The 21,802-nt window shown below is 45.1% G+C and overlaps 1 protein-coding gene across 1 annotated transcript in view; it reads left to right on the top strand.

Annotated features, from left to right (window-relative positions):
• The window catches only part of RNF43 (ring finger protein 43), a 385,455-nt gene that overhangs the window by 324,412 nt on the left and 39,241 nt on the right, over positions 1 to 21,802 (top strand). The window contains exons 6-7 of the mRNA XM_085649734.1: positions 2,049 to 2,213; positions 13,088 to 13,190. Of these exons, the coding sequence (XP_085505860.1) occupies positions 2,049 to 2,213; positions 13,088 to 13,190 (268 nt within the window). The remainder of the gene's footprint in view (positions 1 to 2,048; positions 2,214 to 13,087; positions 13,191 to 21,802) is intronic.

Here is a 21,802-nt window from a genome sequence, read left to right on the forward strand (position 1 = left end):
GTATCCACCCTCCAGTATGTATACAGCTTCGTTTCAAGGGTTTCTCACTGGGTCTTGGTTGCTGTACCCACCCTCCAGTATGTATACAGCTTCCTTCCAAGGGTTTCTCACTGGGCGGTTGCTGTACCCACCCTCCAGTATGTATACAGCTTCCTTCCAAGGGTTTCTCACTGGGTGGTTGCTGTACTCACCCTCCAGTATGTATACAGCTTCCTTCCAAGGGTTTCTCACTGGGTGGTTGCTGTACTCACCCTCCAGTATGTATACAGCTTCCTTCCCAGGGTTTCTCACTGGGTGGTTGCTGTACCCACCCTCCAGTAAGTATAAAGCTTCCTTCTAAGGGTTTCTCACTGGGTCTTGGTTGCTGTACCCACCATCCAGTATGTATACAGCTTCCTTCCAAGGGTTTCTCACTGGGTCTTGGTTGCTGTACCCACCCTCCAGTATGTATACAGCTTCCTTCCAAGGGTTTCTCACTGGGTGGTTGCTGTACCCACCCTCCAGTATGTATACAGCTTCCTTCCAAGGGTTTCACACTGGGTCTTTGTTACTGTACCCACCCTCCAGTATGTATACAGCTTCCTTCCAAGGGTTTCACACTGGGTCTTTGTTACTGTATCCACCCTCCAGTATGTATAGAGCTTCGTTTCAAGGGTTTCTCACTGGGTCTTGGTTGCTGTACCCACCCTCCAGTATGTATACAGCTTCCTTCCAAGGGTTTCTCACTGGGTGGTTGCTGTACCCACCCTCCAGTATCTTTACAGCTTCCTTCCAAGGGTTTCTCACTGGGTGGTTGCTGTACTCACCCTCCAGTATGTATACAGCTTCCTTTCAAGGGTTTCTCACTGGGTGGTTGCTGTACCCACCCTCCAGTATGTATACAGATTCCTTCCGAGGGTTTCTCACTGGGTGGTTGCTGTACCCACCCTCCAGCATGTATACAGATTCCTTCCAAGGGTTTCTCACTGGGTGGATGCTGTACCCACCCTCCAGTATGTATACAGCTTCCTTGCAAGGGTTTCTCACTGGGTGGTTGCTGTACTCACCCTCCAGTATGTATACAGCTTCCTTGCAAGGGTTTCTCACTGGGTGGTTGCTGTACCCACCCTCCAGTATGTATACAGCTTCCTCCTGAGGGTTTCTCACTGGGTGGTTGCTGTACCCACCCTCCAGTATGTATACAGCTTCCTACCGAGGGTTTCTCACTGGGTGGATGCTGTACCCACCCTCCAGTATGTATACAGCTTCCTTGCAAGGGTTTCTCACTGGGTGGTTGCTGTACCCACCCTCCAGTATGTATACAGCTTCCTTCCAAGGGTTTCTCACTGGGTGGTTGCTGTACCCACCCTCCAGTATGTATACAGCTTCCTTCCAAGGGTTTTTCACTGGGTGGATGCTGTACCCACCCTCCAGTATGTATAAAGCTTCCTTGCAAGGGTTTCTCACTGGGTGGTTGCTGTACCCGCCCTCCAGTATGCATACAGATTCCTTCCAAGGGTTTCTCACTGGGTGGATGCTGTACCCACCATCCAGTATGTATAAAGCTTCCTTCCAAGGGTTTCTCACTGGGTCTTGGTTGCTGTACCCGCCCTCCAGTATGTATACACCTTCCTTCTGAGGGTTTCTCACTGGGAGGTTGCTGTACCCACCATCCAGTATGTATACAGCTTCCTTCCAAGGATCTTTGCCACCATCTCTCTATCTGAGCTACACGTGGCTCTCTTTTTGTTCATTATTATTTTGATTATGATTTTCTCATCTACATCTTATTCTTGACACAATCTTGCAGTCAGGCAGTGTTCCTGTTCGATGGTGCTCTTATATGCCTCCTCTGTTTTCTTTCCTCAGTCATCTTACACCATCTGCCCCCCAACCCCCCGTCCCTTTCTGCTTCATGCCCTGATATTTAGAGGATCACAACTATTTCCATTCTTGTACCTCCCACATTCCCTTACAAATAACAGATGAAATATTTAACTTTTCTGCTTGATGACATGGTATGCTCAGAAGTAACTTGATGTGTTCTCACTTCTGCCTGTCTTCCCCAGGATTCATTGCATCAGCAGACCGTTCGAGCCATCAGTCAACTGGCAACACGCAAATACCGGTCCTGCTCCGAGGGACGTCTCCGCCGCAGTGGGCTGGATTCAGGGAGCAGCTGCAGCTCGGCCCCTGTCTGTGCAGTCTGCCTGGAGGAGTTTGCAGATGGTCAGGTAAATAATGACCTGTGGGGTGTCAGGGTGGCTGCACTCTTTATGGTGAACAAGTGGGTTTTTCCCCCATTCATATAGCTGGTTCATATCCCATGCAGTATCCCCTCTGTTCTTAACCAAGTTGTTCCCTTGATGTTCAAGGAACAGCACAGTGGCAGACCCTCTCAAGAACACGTTTTGCTCCCACCAGTTATCACCTCCTCTATTTTCAAGGTTTTAGTTTCAGACATTATTTGCATCCGCCATGCAAGGGATCACAGCATAATCTGGGTGTCTGCAAATGGAATGGACCCGATACCAAAACCAAAAAGAGTGTATGAGTCAGACAAAAACATAGAAACAATCCGTGGAAGTTGGGAGCAATGGGGCATTGTATAGGTTGGCTGGAGATTCATTAATCCAAATAGTGGCACAGAAATAACTTGATGCTGGTCAGATTAAATAGATCAAACCTAAGCAAAGTCTAACTTGAAAACCAGTGACTGCAGCTTGAGCCCGGCGATTACCCTAAATGCTGGCATCATCAGTGTTGAATGCCACCGAGAAGTCTAATAATAGAGGAGCAGGAACACCACCCGTATTGCAGACCTTTTTTCTGACTGTACGGTATCTAAGAAATCTGAACTTTCGTAGGACCTCTAGTTACTGCTGAAGTGGTAAGTCGTGGCATGAGTCTCACATTTGTCTGCTACACAGGCTGCAGACTAGAATTTTTTTATTAAGGTTTGTGATAGCATGCAGCCCATTTCTTAAGTCTGGTCTTTTGGAGAGCTTTAGTTGTTACGCCAGGCTATTCTTTCCCAAAAAGTAATATTAAATGTACTTACATAGAGGGACTTTTAGTCAGAGGAAACATCCATTGTTCTGTTAAATTGTTACTCACATTTTGCTTCAGTCCACCACAGCATGGGGCCGTGAATCGGACCCCTTTGCCTGCCTTCACTTTAAGTGACTGTACATACCCTGTGCACATATTCACACCCACCTAAAATAGTTGCTTTCTCTTCCCTACCAGAGCTAGCTGAAAGTCTGTTTCTTATTTTGTTTTTATAAGCGCATATGTATTTGAAATATCGACTATTGTCCCTGCGGTTTGTGGGCCAGTTAGTGATTTATTTATTTCTTAAGGTTATGAAGAGCTTAGATGACATTGCAGTTGCCTGCAATTTGAGTGGTTGACTGGGTGGTAAGTTATTCTTGTCTCCTTCAGCAATAATAATAAAATCGATACAACCAAACGTTTTGTTGTTTAAAGAAGAAAAACGCATCACTTGTAAAGCAACCACATCAGTGAATGTTTTTTAAATGTAATATTTGTAATGTCATCATTTAGGTATTTTTGTGGCTTAGGCTTGCCATGAAAAATAATTTTAAAAAATACCCATTGCACAGCTTTTCAAGGTCAGACCTGTAGGCTTTGCCTATGCCAATTTCTGTTTGTTCCTTGTCCATTCAAGTAGCGATTGAGGCCTTCACCACCTCACTATTCCTATTTTTGGTTCTGTTTTTCAGTGAGGGAGAACCGAGTGATTCAACATTCTTAATACTGTAACTGGATAGAGGTTTATCCATAATTAAGGGTTTTTTAAGAAGGAAGACTTTTCCTCCTCAGAAAGAGATAGTCTATGATAAAGGTTTCTGATTTTAGTATCTGAGTGATGGCCTTGGACCACAACCCTTAAGAGCTGATGTTATAAGACATCATGCATGCAGAAAACACAAATACAGCAGAGTTCACTAACTTAAAAATGGTAAATTTATTTGTAAGTATAAAATCTATTGCCTGCGCCTGTTCCTACCACCCTTTCTTATGTGTAATGCTTGTGTCCCCTTTTGGAGGGAGCAATTTTCTCTTTGCTAGAAACCTTGATGTGGATGTGTTTAATGTGTTTAAATTAAATGGTATGAGCTTGGAGTCTTTTGATTAAAGGTCAGCACAACTGAAAACTTGAGTCACTGTTAGTCAAGTATGAGGCAGAAAAACCTCTTCTACTACTCTACATGTCCAGGTACCTCCATAACCCCTGGATGCCCTTGCATGGCGGCCAAGCCTGACATGATAATGAGGCATCTTTGGGATAGGGTGTCCACAACCTGTTGCTGAGCTTTCTGCTCCGTTTTCACCATCTATTCTTCCCACCCTTCTACTCTTCAGATCTTTTTCTTTTCTTTTTCACCCTTTCTACTCCTTACTTTCTTCCTCTATTGCTTGCTTTTGCCCAGTTTTGTTTTCCCACCGCTGCTGCCCCCGCGACCCATCCCTCCCAGTGCGACCAGCCCGAGCCAGTTCCCCTCCCCTCCCTGCTCCCACCTCCCAGCTGTGCAGCCCTCCCCGACCCCTACTTAATGGCAGCCACAGCGCAGCCACGCCACTGGCACCCCACAGGCAAGCCCAACCGGGACCAGCGCCAGGAACCCTGGACCTCCACACCGCCAACGCTACAACCCAGCGCAATGCCACGCACTCAACCCAGGCCGCAACAACAACTGCAAACTAGCGTCACCAGCCGACACCCACGGACTCTTCAGCTGTCTGCGCTGCCAGCACACCTGCAGCACCGCCAGGAACACAGACCCAACACAACCTGCCCACAAGAACACAACCGAACCGAAGACCCTGCAATGCATCCTGCTCAACGTCCAATCACTCCACAAACACGCCACCGAAATCTGGGACCTCCTCGACAGCACCAACCCAGACGCAGCATTCTTCACAGAAACCTGGACCAACACCACCTCGGGACTGGACATCGCCATCGGCATCGCCTAAGGATACAAGATCTCCCGGAAGGACCGCCCTACCCGCCCGGTAGGAGGAATAGCCATCGTCCACAAATCCACCCTCCGCCTGAGCACACTCCCCGACGAGCCCATAGCCCTGATGGAACACCTACACTTCAAGATACAGGCCAGCCAGGACCCCGCGGACCTTTCACCAACTCCATCACAGACATCATCTCCCCGCAAGCCATCTCATCCACCAACTACACCCTGCTGGGAGACCTCAACTTCCACCTATACAACCAACTAGACCCCAACTCCGCATCCCTCCAGGACAACCTCCACAACATTGGACTCTGCCAGATCGTGAGCGAACCCACGCACTCAGCAGGACACACCCTCGACCCCCCTCTTCACATCAGGAAACTCCATCACTTTCAGCCACACCACCGAACTCCTGTGGACAGACCATCAATGCATCCACCTAACCTTCAGAACACCCACAACCCACAGACCCCAGCACCGAGTCCCACGAAGAAACTAGACCAAAATCACAGACGACCAGCTCATCTCCTCACTCAGCAACTCGACCCCAACCACCGCAGAAGACGACGACCACAACACCGCAACCAGAACCCTGCACAGATGGATCTCCGACAGCGCCAACACCATAGCCCCCCTCAAGAAGAGCAACAACACACACGCCAAGAAAGCCAGATGGTTTACCACCGAACTCTGAGAGTCCAGACGCACATGCCGCCACCTCGAAAAGGCCTGGAGGAACTCCAAATCCACAGAAGCCCACAACAACTTCAGAACCGCCACCAATGCCCACCACCAACTCATCAGAAATACGAGAAAAACAGCGATCGAAGACAGAATCTCCACACACGCACACAACAGTAAAGAACTCTTCAGCATCATGAAGGAGTTCGCCCAACCCACCAGCGAGTCTACTGACATTCCTTCCTCGCAAGACATCTGCAACAAACTCAGCGCCTTCTTCCACCACAAAATCAAGAACATCTGCGACAATTTTGACGAACGCAACAAACACACTGAACCCTCACCAGCCACCCCGACACCCTGAAACCAACGATTGGCAGGTGGACAGCCCTCACAACCGAAGACACACTGAAGACGATGAAGTCAATCCACTCCGGGACCCCCCCGGACCACTGTCCTCACCACATCTACAACCGACCTGCCGACACCATCGCACCCATGCTTCGCTACACCATCAACCGCTCCCTGACTACCGCGTTCTTCCCAGACGACTGGAAACACGACGAGGTCAACCCCCTCCTGAAGAAGCCCTCGGCGGACCCCACCGATCTCAAAAACTACAGACCCATCTCCCTGCTCCCGTTCCCAGTGAAAGTTCTCAGCGGCCTTAGACACAGTCTCCCACCGCACCCTAACACGCAGATTCCACGGCGGAGGTATCCGGGACAAGGCCCTCAACTGGGTCCACTCTTTCCTCTTTGGCAGAACGCAGCGGGTCAGACTCCCTCTCTTCCTCTCGGACCCTACACCAACCACCTGCGGATTCCCTCAGGGGTCCTCCCTCAGCCCCACGCTCTTCAACGTCTACATAGCTCCATTCGCCCCCATCGTCAGAACCCACAGACTCAATATTGTTTCATACGAAGACGACACCCAACTCATTCTCTCCCTATCCAACTAACCCAACGCAGCCAAACACAACTTTCAAGAAGGCATGGAAGCTGTTGCTAAATGGATGAAAAGCAGCTGCTTACAACTCAACACCAACAAAACAGAAGTACTCATCATGGGCCACACCGCGACGCCTGGGATGACACTTGGGGGGCCCCCCGCCCTTGGAAGGCCACCAACCCCCACGGACCACGCACGCAACTTTGGAATCCTCCTAGACTCAGAGCTAAAAATGGATCAACTCCATCGCATCCTCCTGCTTCCACACCCTCCGCCTCCTACGCAAGACCTTCAAATGGATCTCCCTCGAGCACAGAAAGACCGTCACTCAGGCCCTAGTCACCAGCAGACTCGACTTCGGCAACACAGTCTACGCCAGAATAAAAAAAAACCTCACCGCAAGCTACAAAACATCCAGAACACCGCCGCGAGATTGGTCCTCAACCTGCTGACACTGCCACATCTCCCAGCACCTGCGCATACTCCACTCGCTCCTCATCGAGACTAGAATCACCTCCAAGATCCTCGCACACACACACAAAGCCCTCCACACCACCGGACCAGCATACCTGAACAGCCGACTCAAATTCCACGCACCTCAAAGGACCGTACAATTAGCCCAGCTGTCCTACGCCGTGGTCTCCCGCACCAGAAAGATCAGAACAGGAGGCCGCTCCTTCTCCTTCCTCGCGGCCAAAGCCTGGAACGCCCTACCACTCCACCTCAGACAGACCACATCACTCTCCATCTTCACAAGAAACCTCAAAACTTGGCTCTTCGACACACCCCCTCCTTGATGGACTTGAACCTGCACCTCTCCTCCTCCCCAGCGCCTTGAGACCCTTACGGGTGAGTAGTCGCGCTTAACAAACACATGATTGATTGAGACACCACGCTTCATAGGTGATGTTCAGTTAGGGGTCAATTTCCTCAGTGAATCACAAGAGTTTGTTTAGAAGGGAGTAAACTTGATACCCTGAATAATGTATATTCCTTTGCAGACTGTTTCGTGGACCAGATTAGGTCTTCCACAGATGATGCAGGTGATACCTTCACCACAGTGTGGAGATTGGTCTTGTCTTTGACTCGGATATTGAGTAAACTGTCATGAATTGCTGGTTACTTTCTTGAGTTTGTGTTCTTAAAGCAAAGTGGAGACACTGACTAAGTATCATCCAACCATGAAGACAAAGGAAGGTACATATACACAACACATAGCACACAGCATAATGGTCAAAATACAGGTACTGGGAATTCTTTACATGTTGACTGCTCGTCTTATGGTTGCCTCCTACTTAGTAAGAAAATGGCAACATTGCCCCCTCTCCATTTGGTCATCACTGCTACTGTGGCGAACTAGGAGGGCCGAGGGCTACAGGAAATGTATATTGTTTTCACCAGGACATCCTAAAGCACTCTTCTTAAAGGTTAGAGGGTTACAAAGTATTTTTGCCTAGGCTAAATAGTGCTTAAGAAAGGAGGGCACGTTTGGCCTGTAATCCGGTCTCTGCAGTAGAGACCCACAGAAGACCACATTTGTTTTAAGATAGTTCGCCCTACCTGTAAATGTTTCCATCATCGGGCACCATGGTATTTGGCTTCAATTGTACCCCATTCATATCATCACACATCTTTTATGGTAACACTAAGTTTAATCTCTGCTCAAAAGGTGGTCGAATCCATTTTCCTACATTTCCCACCATTATTTAAGTTGGCTACATAAAAGAAAGTGATGGACTGGTAATAGAAGTGTAAAAGCAACACAACTCTCATTAAGAATAGTGCAGATTTAAATAGAAAATTAAGCACCAAATGTTAGCAAATATGTAATGAAAATATTTCTGAACACACATTTCGTCATTGTGTGCCCCAATAACATGTTCTAATGATCATAAAGACTGAGAAAGTCCTACTTTGTGAATGCATTTATGATCCCACACGCATTCCTTAATACACCATGATTTCTAACTAAGTGATTCCCTGAGACCAACAGGTTACATGTTTTATCTGCCAAACCCCCCTGGGCGTCCTAAAAGCAAAAGGCTGCATCGTTGTGCCAGCCATTATCAGTGGTATGAATCTGCCAGTGTGCTGGGCCTATCCAGAGCCTCAGATTGTGGTCTGTCCCTGCATGAATACGCTGAATCTTAGCCCCTGTTCAAGAAACACTTATCTAGATGGCTTTCCACACATGGTTTTAGTTGTAATATTTTAATTAACTGTACAATAAATGTAATGCTACTTGGCCGCTTTTCCCCTCCCACAACATTACTAAACTTTAAGCGCTGTATGTCTCTGCAGAGCCCATGCAGCCCGCAAGGGTAAAGCCAAATTCCTTGAGCCCATTCAGCCCTGGAAGCTGACGAATGTATCTTGGTGTTTTCTCGAGCCCTTGTAACCTAGCTTTGTGGTCCAGATAATATTTGAGATGGGAGGCTTTTGCTACCTGCTTTTGAACGTTGGCAGTAAAGAGTTTTCAGATTAAAAACTGATTCTTGTTCTCTGCCTTTATTTGCTTTTTTAACATGTACGTATAGCATTGAACACTATACATAACCAATAAATTGAGTAAACTGTGAGAAAATAAAGAACTGCATATGATTTTTAACATGTGTTAAGTTAATTGAAAAGGTGATCTGCATTGCCAAGGAATAGATCATTCTCAGAAACTGGGGGTGGAATTGCACAACTGCAAAGAAAATGTGCATGAACTGGAACAAAGAGAAGATGATTATAGTAATTAGGTTTGCTGTGTCTTGATAAGATGAACTGTGGTGGATGGGTTGACCACCCCCTATAGTCATGATGTGGATATTCGATACAAAGCCATTAAGAAAGCGACTAGTGTGACACCAGAAAGATAACACCAGTTTGGCAATATTAGAAATAACAATGTCCTTTTTGCCAATGAAGTGGGAGGGGTTTGTCAAAATGTAATTTCACCAGCCTCTCCAAAACGACTTGCAGTGGCCCAGAGTAAGTGCTGCAGAAGGGGAAAAAGGCCAGATGCAATTTTGCCATGGCTTGTGAAATCTAAGACAAAACAACATCATGTAGTAGTAGTAGTAGTAGTAGAGGTGAAGAGTCTTTTGTGGTCAACGATGATTTAGATGTCAATGCTGTGTTCCCTGACTGTTGTGTAAGATAGTTTCATTTTTGCAAGATGTCAGTTGAAATAAAGGTTTTCCTAGATTATGGTAAATTGATCTGTATTGGGGCTAACTTTGACAGACTGAACAGACCCATCACTGACCAGGAAATTAAAATTGCGTTGTAAGGCGTAGGGTTCCTGGACCCGTAGGGAACACTCTTTAAGGAATTTTCTGACAAATTAGTTCCGCAACTAATTGCAAGTTCTGAAAATGATATCCCTAAGATTATTTTTCCTCCAGCAACATGAGAAACCACCATAACTATTTTGTTGAAATCTTGCAAACTCAGTGTTGCATGTTCTCCTAGTAGTCTCTATCGTGGATAAATTTAGATAACAAAATCTTACCCAAAGTAATAGCAAGTAAATTGTTGCCTTTACAAAAAAATGTATATTGCAGGATTGCGCTACGTTCTGTTCATTTAGCTCCTACATCTACTTTCTCCGTATGTTCTAAGTAAATTGTACATATTACTTTAGATGCCAAAATAGCATTTGTATCTGTTTTACTTCTTTTTCCATTTGAAGTGCATACGAGAATGGCAGTTGTGACCGATTTCCTGTCGTTGATTTCTTTGTGCTGCATGCACAGTATTTGGCTGTGGTTCACACTAGTGGAGTGTTCCTAATTGACAAAACCAAACCAGCCTGAAAAAGTAGTCAGAGATTCCCATTGGTTCTGTACCGTTCACATTTGCAATGAAACCACTGGATGTACCTTTCCTCCCTTACGATAATAATCTACCTCCAGGTAACATTTGATATATGTGCATCTTGTGATCAGTTTAGCCTAGATTGTGTAAACTATATCCATCATCGGCAAAATGCTCCGGTATAAGCATCAAAGGGAACAAGACTGAGATCAGTCCATTAGCTGCGGAGTTCATATCTGCATGGATCCAGAGATACCAGTTCAGAAAACCTATAAGTTTTACATATTCTTGACATTGTCACTTTCCTTCATCTTCAGATTAAGACTTTTTTTTAATGTTAGAATCTGATTGCTTTGCCTAAATTGTACTGTGATAAATTTCAGAGTTTTCAAAGATAATATGGGTGTCAAGTAGGCCACAGTTAGGTGGGGCCTGTTAAAGATGTGGTGTGACATAGCAGCACTCCATTTGGAAAAAAGGTTTTGTGGCAAATAAGACTCAGTGCATTTATCTTTTATTTGCATATGCTTAGGCGCACCTGCAAAACAAAATAGAGCATTGGCTGCGCCAGCCTCAGTTGAATCTAGTATAATTAGAGAAGGAGTAACCAGCAAAGACGTGAACATCTGGAAAACGACTTTACTTGCTTTGAAAAAGTTTGTTAGATTACATGAATGAAGGTATCATGATCTCCATTGTTATTAGTTTGAAATCTGACATGTTTGAGAACCATTTCAAGTGACGATGACACAGTTGGGTCTGTGCAACTTTGGTGACATCTTTCTAGACAACAAACTAACACTCCATATAAATTCAGGACAAAGGGTACTTTTACAACTATGGACATAGAGCTCTACTCCAGACTTTGGACTCATTTGCTGTTAAGTCTAGCAAAAGTAGCATATTTGTCTGTATTCTGAGGCAGTGATAATGTGCGAGGACATCACTCCACATAATGTTGGGAAGATATGCTCAGTGCCAGGATATTTGACAATCAGTATGCAGTCAACGTCAACCTCCAAAATATAGAGAAAAGTCAGTGAATTATAAACGTAAGTTATTATATCAAATTTCGTAATCCGTTTTATTTTGACATATCAGACCGGTAGGCCATATAAAATTGTATCCAGCCTTTTTTATCCATTGTCTGTTGTTGTGCCATTCACATTTGTTTTCCGCCCCCCACAGCATAGGGTAGTAGGACAACCCACTTCAGCCACTGGCTAACTTAATTGTGAGTGACCGCATTCTTCTCTTTCACAAGAAGCACATCATAAGATTGGTGAGTGCTCCGCTTCTCCACCAGCAAAGAAATTTTGCAATAATCACAAGAAAACACAATGATTGACAAAGCTGAAAGCCTGGCAGCCAGTGCTAGACCTATTCACTTTGCCAATACTTGTTGATATTGCGAAGAATCACGATCACAGCTGTAAAGCTTCTTTCGCCAGCCTTTAAATCTTTACATTGTTCGAGGCTATAAGTATCAGTTTTAAAGTAAAGAGCACCGTACATCAAGCTGCCCTGAGCACTGGATTACACTTTCTTTAAAGCATAAACTCTGCACCCGCTATCAAACACTGTTCTATAGTTTAGCTTTACTCTTGACTACTACTCTTTTAATTTTATGAATCCAAATCTACAAATTATGAAGGTAGCTATCCATACATAAGTCTCAGGCTTTACTTCATGCTAATACACAGCTGCCAGTTGATTTGCCCATGTCTGCGATCCTCGCGCACTGCACCCAATACCTTCTGTGGAGGCCAAATAACCTATACCCTGCACAGCAGCATATACATTTCATAGCATAATACAGTGCTTACCCTGGAAATCTCACCCATCACTCTAGTGTTGTTAGGATTCAAAAAATGAACTCCCAAAAAGTCAACAAAATTATAAGACTGGTTTAGCTAATAGTCAACAGACAAGTACCTTAAAGATTTGGACCACTGGCGTGGGAATGTAGCTTTCTGTAATGGGGTGGAGGGCACTTATCCCAAAGAAAGAGCTTACAAAGCGAAGAGCAAGGACAATGGTCTAATTAGACGTTGTACCTATTAAATGTTAGTCATCAAACACGAGTCATCTCTGGTTCTAGTGGCTGGGACTGTGGGTGATAATTTATAGAAAAAATAGGGATACACCTGGATCGGAGTGAGACCAGCCTTCATGCTATACGGCTATGTTTTGAGGAAGTAGCCGCAACAAGTGTAGTCGTGTATATTTTCAGGTTAAAGTGCATTCTGTACTTTGAAACATTTGCTGATATGTGATTACCTGCTCGGTAACGTGACTCACGTTATATGGAAGAGGACTCATTTGTACTTCTTGGTGTCCATACTGGAAGCCTTTCTAGGATCGAAACCTAGTCCTTTGTTTTTCATTAAGAAAGGCCAAGTAGATAGGTTTATATTTACCCTGCAACGATGTGTGGTGCCATTTTATGTTTTTATTGATCTTTATTAATGCAGGGTGGTACTGTCAGGATGTAACATGCTTTGACTTCAGTTTAGTTTTTCTTACACAAACAGGGTTGAAGAATAAATTAATTTTCAATGCAAAAATGTACTTTAATATGAATCTGGCTTAAACTCGGCATAAACTGTTCACCTGGTAAGACTCAGCAGTTGCCACTTAGTTACTTTCTTTTTCCCTCTTTTTATCTCCAGGATTTGAGGGTGATTTCCTGCTCTCACGAGTTTCATAAAGACTGTGTGGATCCCTGGTTAAGGCAGAATCGAACCTGCCCACTCTGTCTATATAACATCACAGGTGAGTTTATAAAAATCATACCTCCCCATTGAATAATATCATAAGTGACGCCTTCATAAAGACCTCCTCTTATACTAGTACAAGTGCAACATTCGATCCAGAGCTATCCATTATATGCTTATATTGTCATAGGCGATAATTTGGCTTTGTGTCTCTCCTTAGTTAGGGGACCTTAAAATTCACCTACCGAAACACCACAGACTGCACCAACAGAGGAGGAGATGGGGATCACGTGCACACGCTTTCATTCACATAATGCGCCACAGAAATCCATAATAAGATCTATCTGGACACTATATCATAAATATCACAAAACTATACCCTACTCTAGCATTGCCGGCCACTATGCAATAAGCAGTATGAAACTCAACAAAATAACATATCAACAAACCACTTAGACTCTGGCCAACAAGATTCCTAGAGTGGATTCCAAAAGTGCTTCGAAATTATACTGTCTGTGCATATGTACTAAGTACACCTAAATCAAGCTTTTGCAGGCTCCTAGATTACAGCAAAGAAGTAGTTCTAGACTACTAAAGAGACCCTCTTCGGAGAATTTTCCAGAGTTCCACTTTCAGTAATATCAAACCTCAAGAGAAGCCATTGTCAGCCTTTTTCTTTCTTTCTTTTTTAATTGAGAAGTAATTATTCAAGATTACACATACAAAGGTGGCATTGTTTCAAATAAAAAAGAAGATACGTAGTATGCATACTAATAATTAACAAACCATCAGGCATACAAAGGTAAAAAACAGAGAAAATGACGTATAGAAAACGTTTCTTATTTCTTAAAAACAGAATCCCTTAAATGTATACCATTCTTTCATGTCATTGTTTCACAACCAGTTAAAACAACAGGGCCCCCTTTGATCGGTTACCACATTTTCCTTCGCTTATGGCGGCTTGGAGGATTTTCAATAATGGCAAGCTCTAAACCCAAAGAAATATTAACTCCCGCTGCCAGCACAAGGCATCCAGGGCCTCTGTTTTGAAACCTTGTAATGAGCGATTGTAAGCTGTGCAGAACCTACCACAAAACAAGACACCAACAACCTCCTGGGACATCAGGCGTGTGTCCGAACAACACGTTTTTCATTCAGGGATAATTTAAGTCGTGCAAAGTTGATTTATAAGTACCATCATTTATGCCAAAACTGTAAAATAGGGCCACAGGTTGAAAAAAAAAAAGGGCGCTGTATCAGGTTCGAGTGCGTCACACCTGAAACAAGCCAATGTTTACCTCAAGCCCCAATTATACATCTAAGTGGTGTAGAATATGTATCATTCAAGATTTGAAGGGTGTGCCTTAAGTCGAGAAACATTAAGAGTGCTGTGTGCCAGCGTATTGGTGTACCAAATCTTGGGCACGGAGACATTACACTGTAAGCGTTGCGACCACTTAGCAGCAAGTACTGCATATTTATTACCCATAGTCCCCATAATCCCCAATATTGAGTAAAAAGTATGTATGTAACCATGCTGCCTAAGCTTAACAAAACTCTCCAGAAACTCACTTCGATTTAAACTAATATCGCTATACAAAAGCTGCTGCACACATTTTCTTAGTTGTAAATAAGCAAAGGGCCGCAACTTTAGACAGCCTGTGGTCCCTACTCAGATCCTGAAAAGATAAAAAAAAGTTTTGTTCTTGGAGAATTGCCCCAAACACTGGATTTTAGCTATTCCCCAACATCTTAGAAACCTATATTGGAACGAGAGTGGCAGTTAAGGATTATTCCACAGTGCTGTATATTGATGGAACCAAAATACATGACGGCTGGAAGAAATAGCCTGATGGTAGACCGATAGTCTTAAACCACATGTACTTGAAATAAGCGGTATTCACAAACCCTTGTTTCGGCGTAATCATTTTTGAAAAGGTCCGGTGTTCAGGAAAAATGCCTGCCAAAATCCCATACACTGAGCTCTACTACTGCGGAGAGCCGGAACATGAACGCTGCCAAGCAATAATTACACAGTACAGAGAGCGCAAACCCACCCTCACTACAGGGCAGTTGAAGGTAGCGAATGGTGCAGTGTTTTTACTTTTAGGCCCAAATGAATATTTGCCAGCTACTTTCAACTTTATTAAAAAAGCTTTTCTGCAAATATAGAGGAATAGATCTAAATAGATATAAAAATGTATTAGTATTATTCAGATGATCATATTGCATCTCCCAATCTGACCCAGATGTAGCCTGTCTCTCTTCCTGAATGGAGAGAGGGATACCGTATATAATGTTTGTTTCATAGTTCAAAGATATAATAACCTCATTTTACGATATTAGAAACCCCAGATACTTAGCCGAGGTTACAAAGCGAGGGTCCTCTTTTTGAGATTCCTTGCTGAGCATAACCTCTGTTTTGTCAATATTAAGATGAAAACCCGAGACTTGCCCAAAAGCCGCAGCAGCATTTTCAATTGCTGGCAGAGCCATTACCGGAGATGATGTAATTACGACAATATCATAGGTGTAGGCCAGAATTTTAATCTCCTTCTCCAAATTGTGCAGTCTCAGTGATGGGATTAAGGTTGCCTTCCTTAATACACAACTATAGGGATTCAAATACAGAGCAAATAAAAGTGGAGAAAGAGGGCACCTTGCCTGGTTTCCCGACCTATCTGGTTGGTCTCAGAGAGCACTCCCATGTATGATACCCTGGCACTCAGAACAGAATATAATGACCTGCTCCTGGTGATAAAGCCCCACCCTAGTTCCTTCCCTGACATGAATGTCCACAAGTACCACCAGGAGACCCTGTCGATTATTTTCTTAGCATCCAACAGGATCATGCCAGCGGGCCCATTTACGTCCCACACCACAGCCAAATCGGTATTTGCAAGATTAACATGGGAGGTGGTGTCCTGAGAGGGAACAAACCCATGCTACTTTGGATCTATCAAGGCAGTAATAATGGCAGCAAGTCGATTAGAAAGGACCCGAGTGTAAATTTCGAGTCGCAATTTATCAGGGACATGGTTGTTGTATGAGCTGCAATTTGAAGGATCTTTTTTTCTTTTTTACAAAAATAGAAATATACATCTCTCCCCAGGAAGGCGGAGTTGATGTTTAAAATGCTGATGGGTTTACTAGGTCAATAAATAGGGGAGTCAGAAAATTCTTAAACAGCTTATAGAACTCGGTTGGAATAGCATCTGGCCACGCTGCTTTACCTTTTATCAATTGCATAACAGCCATTTCAGTCTCTTCCCTAGTGATTACGCTATCGAATGCGTTTCTTTGCTCCTATGTTAGCTGGTTCAGTCTCAAAGTCTGCAAGTAAGACTGTAACATGTACTGTGTGGCAACACATTCTTCCCTGTATAAACACAAATAAAACTGCTGGGATACTGCCAGTATTTCAGTGCCACTGGTAACCACTTGCCCAGTAGAATCCCTTATGCGCCAAATCAAATTACTATTATTCCTTTCCTTCAGTTGGAAAGCTAATACCTGCCCCATCACTTCAGTTTTTTAACGTACAATAAACGCTTTGTGCTATATTTAGAGCATGCCCTATTTCATATCCATTTCTTTAGCTGCATCTGCAAAAGAGTCGATTGTTGAAAGACCCTTAAAGGGTTCTCTGGACAGTTTGGGAGCCTTTGACATAATGAATATTCCAGCCCAAGTTGGATAAGTTGTCCTTGCAGCCTAGCCTCTAGGCAATCTTCTCCCTACCTTTACGAATACTATAACTTGTGGTCTGACACCAGACACAGGCCTGTAGGGCATCATCAGTCGTCCAGCCCCCTAACCACCACCTGCCACCCGAACCTGTCCCACTCACTCGAGTAGGAGTTTGTAGTGACCACAGAGGTGGACCACACCAACACCCTAAAGGCAGTTAGTGACCCATCCCGCACCAACCCTCCTCCACCACCTTTGAGAATGATTGAAGAGAAAAAGGAAAGCTCAAGTAACAGTAGAAATATTCCCATCCAATAAAAAAAAGAAAGAGGTGAGAAGGGAAGAATGCCATGGATGCAAGAAAAAGGGGGGTACCAGAACGAGAGGAGGGACACAGGAGACTAACGTAAACTCTCAGAGCCAGATCCAAGGTCTATCGGGAATTAATTAGAAATATCTTCTTCTACACCCTGACCAAATACTAGAGTCCAGGCTGCAACGCAGCTAATCTTTAGTTCTTTCCAACGATTTCAGCAAAGCCTGAGCCTTTCCCGGATCCTAGCAATACGTTGTTTGTCTCTTGTAAGTGATCTTCAAATTGTTGGGTTCCAGTAGGGGTGGGCGGAATTTGCGAAAGTGACTTTTGCAAATTATCGCGAAAATGTTAAAAATCTCCGCAAACACGTGGAAATATCGCGAATATGCGGAAGTTTTTTTCCCGCCCGTTCGCGGTATTTTCTGCGTGGTTGCGGCTCGCCAACGTACCCATGCGGTTGCTCGCGGGCGCGGCCATCTTGTTTTCACTATTCTCGCGGTGCATGATCGCGAGAAGAAAGACGTGATCGCGCGACCAATGACATTACTGCGGGCGCGAACTGTCACGAGACAGCGCAAATGGCTACCAACAATCCAACATCTCGTGGAGAACCCGACCGGATCGGGAAAACTTGTCGGCGAACGCGAGGATTCAGGTAAGGCGATCGCGCACGCGCAAGAATGTATTATTTTACAGCGCGAGCAAGAAACAAATTATCGCTAAGCTGCGGAATGCGGAAATTTTGACATTTTTGCGCTCTCCGCGGAACGCGAAAATGTCAAATTATCGCAATTTCCGCGAGCGGAACGGAAATTTAGCCCAAGCCTAGGTTCCAGGAGGGAGACCATGCCCTCGATTTTCAAAAAGGATAGTATTGTCTCCCACAGGTGCCATCTGCGCTCCACTGTCTCACGACAGAAGTCTGGCCTTACAAAGAAGTCTAGTCCCCAGGCGTACACTGTTTTAGTAGGATGGGCCAGCTGGAAGATAAGCTGCCGGAACATAAAGTTTTCTTTATTGCATTAAGTGCGTCCCTTAAAAACACCCAAGCAAAAAAACTGTGCTTAGCAAATTGTGCCGCCCGACTGCTGTTTTTCTGCTTCCCTCATTGCATTCAGATGTATAATACAGCCAGCTGTTCATTTTTGGGAAAATCCTAGTCGCACACTATCCAATCGTTAACCACGTGTTATGTAAGACATTGTTTGGAGTCCTTTTAGTATCATGTCCGGGCCTTTAGAGACTCTTAAATCAAGAAATGACCATTATTATTTTATAGTAAATGTGACCACCCCACTCCCACCCCTCTCTCAAGCATGATTCCCTCCTGTTTTGAGGCCCAGACAATTCCATTTTCCTCTCAGCGACCACGGAGCAACGACTGGCCACCCAAAGCGGCGGGGCTGAATGACAATCTGTCTCGGGTCACACGCTAGTAGACGGCTCTCAGGCGTGGCTGCACAACCTGTGGCCTCAAAGAGATGCTGTGCGCCATTAAACTATTCTTGTGGCTGTACAGTAAGTATCCCCCTTTGTGTTTGAAGCCGTGCGCGCTACTCGAGTTACTGGGCGGGGATGGAAGGTAAAGTGCACACGGACGCATAGGGTTCAGGCCTTTCAGCCATCAGTATTTCCTCGTTCTGTCGTCTGTTCTTGTTTTTTTAGAGTTTGAGATCGGAACAGTTCTGCCAATGTATAGGGTACCTTATTATTTATAGGCGGTACCCTGTGTAGAGTATTCAGCCTGTTGCATACTAAGCAACGAGAGGGACTGTACCACCCAGGCCACACTTCTGGGGAGACTATAACCCGCTGCTCCTCAATGTGTCCCCAGACCCTCTCCTTGCCCACTAACACCTGATGCGTTGCATCACTGTGGCGCACTGCACAGAATATTAGGGGCACAGTAGCCCTCTCTGCAATAGAACTGTACAAAAACGGAGCATAGGCACACAACACGACAGTAGGCAATCTCCCTAAAGCACAAGGATGTGGCGTAATGACCAGAGCTGCCGCGCGGGAAGCTAAGGAACCAGGTTCGAGTCACGGCGTTGACTCACCATCCTGTGATTCTGGGCAAGTTAATCAATCTCCCTGCGCCTTCCAATAGGCAATGTAATGTGTTATTGTGTAATGTAACTGGTTGTCCTGTAAATCTCTCCAATATTTTTGGGTGGACTTTGCGCTATATATAACTGCAAAACAAAAACAAACCAAAAGCAACCAGCCAGCATACCCCATCGAGCAAGACCTCACTACACCGGCTAATTTACATAGCTATGAGGGCTCTGTACACCCCAGTACTGTCCATGGGGTGGAATGTTTCCACTACGCGCACACGCTGGCAGTGGGCAGTATCCAGACACACACCGAGTTAGTGTACGGTCCTTAAACCCATATACAGCCTCGGGGTGTCAGGAACAGTACATTGCACTTTCACAACACTCTCACAGCACTTCAAGGTCAAAAAGGCAGACAAACTGTTATTTTTTCATATTATTAATATTGGAAACACTAGCCAGAACGGTTGAGTGAGTTAACGTGGAACTATGGGCTAATAATGCAACACCAATAGTTCAAACTTTATTAATGCGAGACCTATTGCATTGCAAATGCTTGTTTCAATTTGTTCATGTCTCCGTTTTTCTTCATTTTTAGGTCGAGCCTGTAGCAGCGCGCCTGCGCTGCTCTGGCGAGACTTTATGTAAACAATAAAAAAGCTTTGGAAAGCTCACCACACGCTCGTAGGTCAGAGGCTATTCGCCTTTGCGTGCGTCTTTCTGAGAAAGACAGTACGCAATTGGGCAAAGGTGGGTGCATGTCCCGTCTTTGCTCCGCCCACGGCCTATTGCTTGCGGTTACCCGCACGGGCCACATCTGTTTTGAATTATCGTGCACAGATGTGTGTGCGATAATGCAAAACAGATGTCTTGCTGTGGCGCGCTCGCGCACCACTCGCGTGCTTTTAAACCAGCATTTCTAGTGTGGCTGTTGCCTACAATGACACATTCATGCCATTCATGGGCAGCCGCCCCCACATTATTGTTTCCAAGGATGGACTGGTCCACCCCTGTGGTAATGCTCGAAACTTTTAGCCCACGTGCACGTGTCACATACATTCTAAATGAGGCAAGAGGCCGATGTCACAGAAACGACAAAGCACACACTTCCTTAATCAATTACCCTGGTTTCTTTTTAAATGTGGCCTCTGGCGCATTGCCACTCACTCGGACAGACCCCGGGCCTGCACACTTTGCGGCTAAACGAGTGCAATCCGGTTGTCTTTTGCCTGACAATGTGTGGGCACCGACACGGCTGGATTGGGAGCTGAAGTAGCATCGGGAAATGTTACCCTTAATGCCACGTGTCGAGCCTTAGTCCGACCCTCTTCCCGAGTCTTTCCCCACCTCCCATTTTCTATTATAAAGGATTGTATTTCACAGGACAACGTCAGATACATTTTTCAACATGTTACAGGTGGGAATGCCATCAGATATTTAACACTTCAGAGTCTGACGCAGTTTTTTAGAGCATTACACAGACACATGAGCATTATTTCTCTGCAGCAGCTATTCATGCGTGTGGCGATATAAGTGTGTGCGGCTCCCTCAAGGCTGATTAAGGTATGGATGGGCGCAGGCCCTCCGATCCCAGAATGCACTTCTGCCCCTGCATACCAAGGATTTGTTGCCCCATGTCCCGCGTGGCTCGTGTAGCCCTGGCACAACCACCAGAAGCAAACTTCCCTCGAAGGCCTCTTTATTGTGGGGCTTTAGGGTCAATGTTTCCCAGCACACAATTCTGCAATGGCCGTTTTAAGGACGTTCTATAGAGAGGAGCCCTTCAACAACGCGTTGTTCCTCACAGAGGGCAATACTATTTTTTACTCTGGCGCAATGGCGTCCAATTATATTTCAAGAAATGTCGCCTTTGTTTTTCAACTTTATGACAGCACTGGCTTTACATCACGAAGTGGCTTTGCATCGAGACTGGAACTCAGACCCAGCAGACCACCCTCAGGGTCGTGTCTACTAAAGGTGCAGCAGGTGCAGTGAATCCAGGATGTCTTGGATGAGGAGACAACTGAATCCGAAATATGGCTGCCTTTTACAACATAAGACTGGCTTGGGGCATTTCCCTTCCATACCCCGGTGCTTTCCCAATGGTCACTATTGAAAATAACGAGCTACAGATTAAATTGGTGCACGGCGCCTTCCACCAAAAAGCATTGGCATAGCCAATAGGTCTCGCCTTTGGGACCTTATAAGTGTTTAGCCATGCAACACTTGATGTTGTTGCACCAAGGATATTGTGCTGGATAACTAAACACTTCTAAGGTCCCAAATGCGAGACCTATTGGCTGTGCCAATGCTTGTTACTTATTGGGTCTCAGCTTGAGACAGCGCGCAACGCTGTCTTGAACCAAGATATGCTATATCTCCTTTATGGGTTTCAGCCCACCTATCGGCTTCCCATCTGCTGGCATGAACGTCGCCTCTGGCGGTCATGGTATGCCCGGTGGAGTATCTTAAATTGAATAAGACGCAAGTGCAATTTAATAGCCACTTCACAGGAGTGCAATAGTGCCGCCTCCCAGTCAGACTTCGAGGTCACCCACGTTACGTCCCCATCTTTCCTGTAGCTTGCCTAGCGAGTCTGCCATG

This window comes from Triturus cristatus, chromosome 3_2, assembly GCF_964204655.1.
Source record: "Triturus cristatus chromosome 3_2, aTriCri1.1, whole genome shotgun sequence".
Taxonomy (NCBI): domain Eukaryota; kingdom Metazoa; phylum Chordata; class Amphibia; order Caudata; family Salamandridae; genus Triturus; species Triturus cristatus.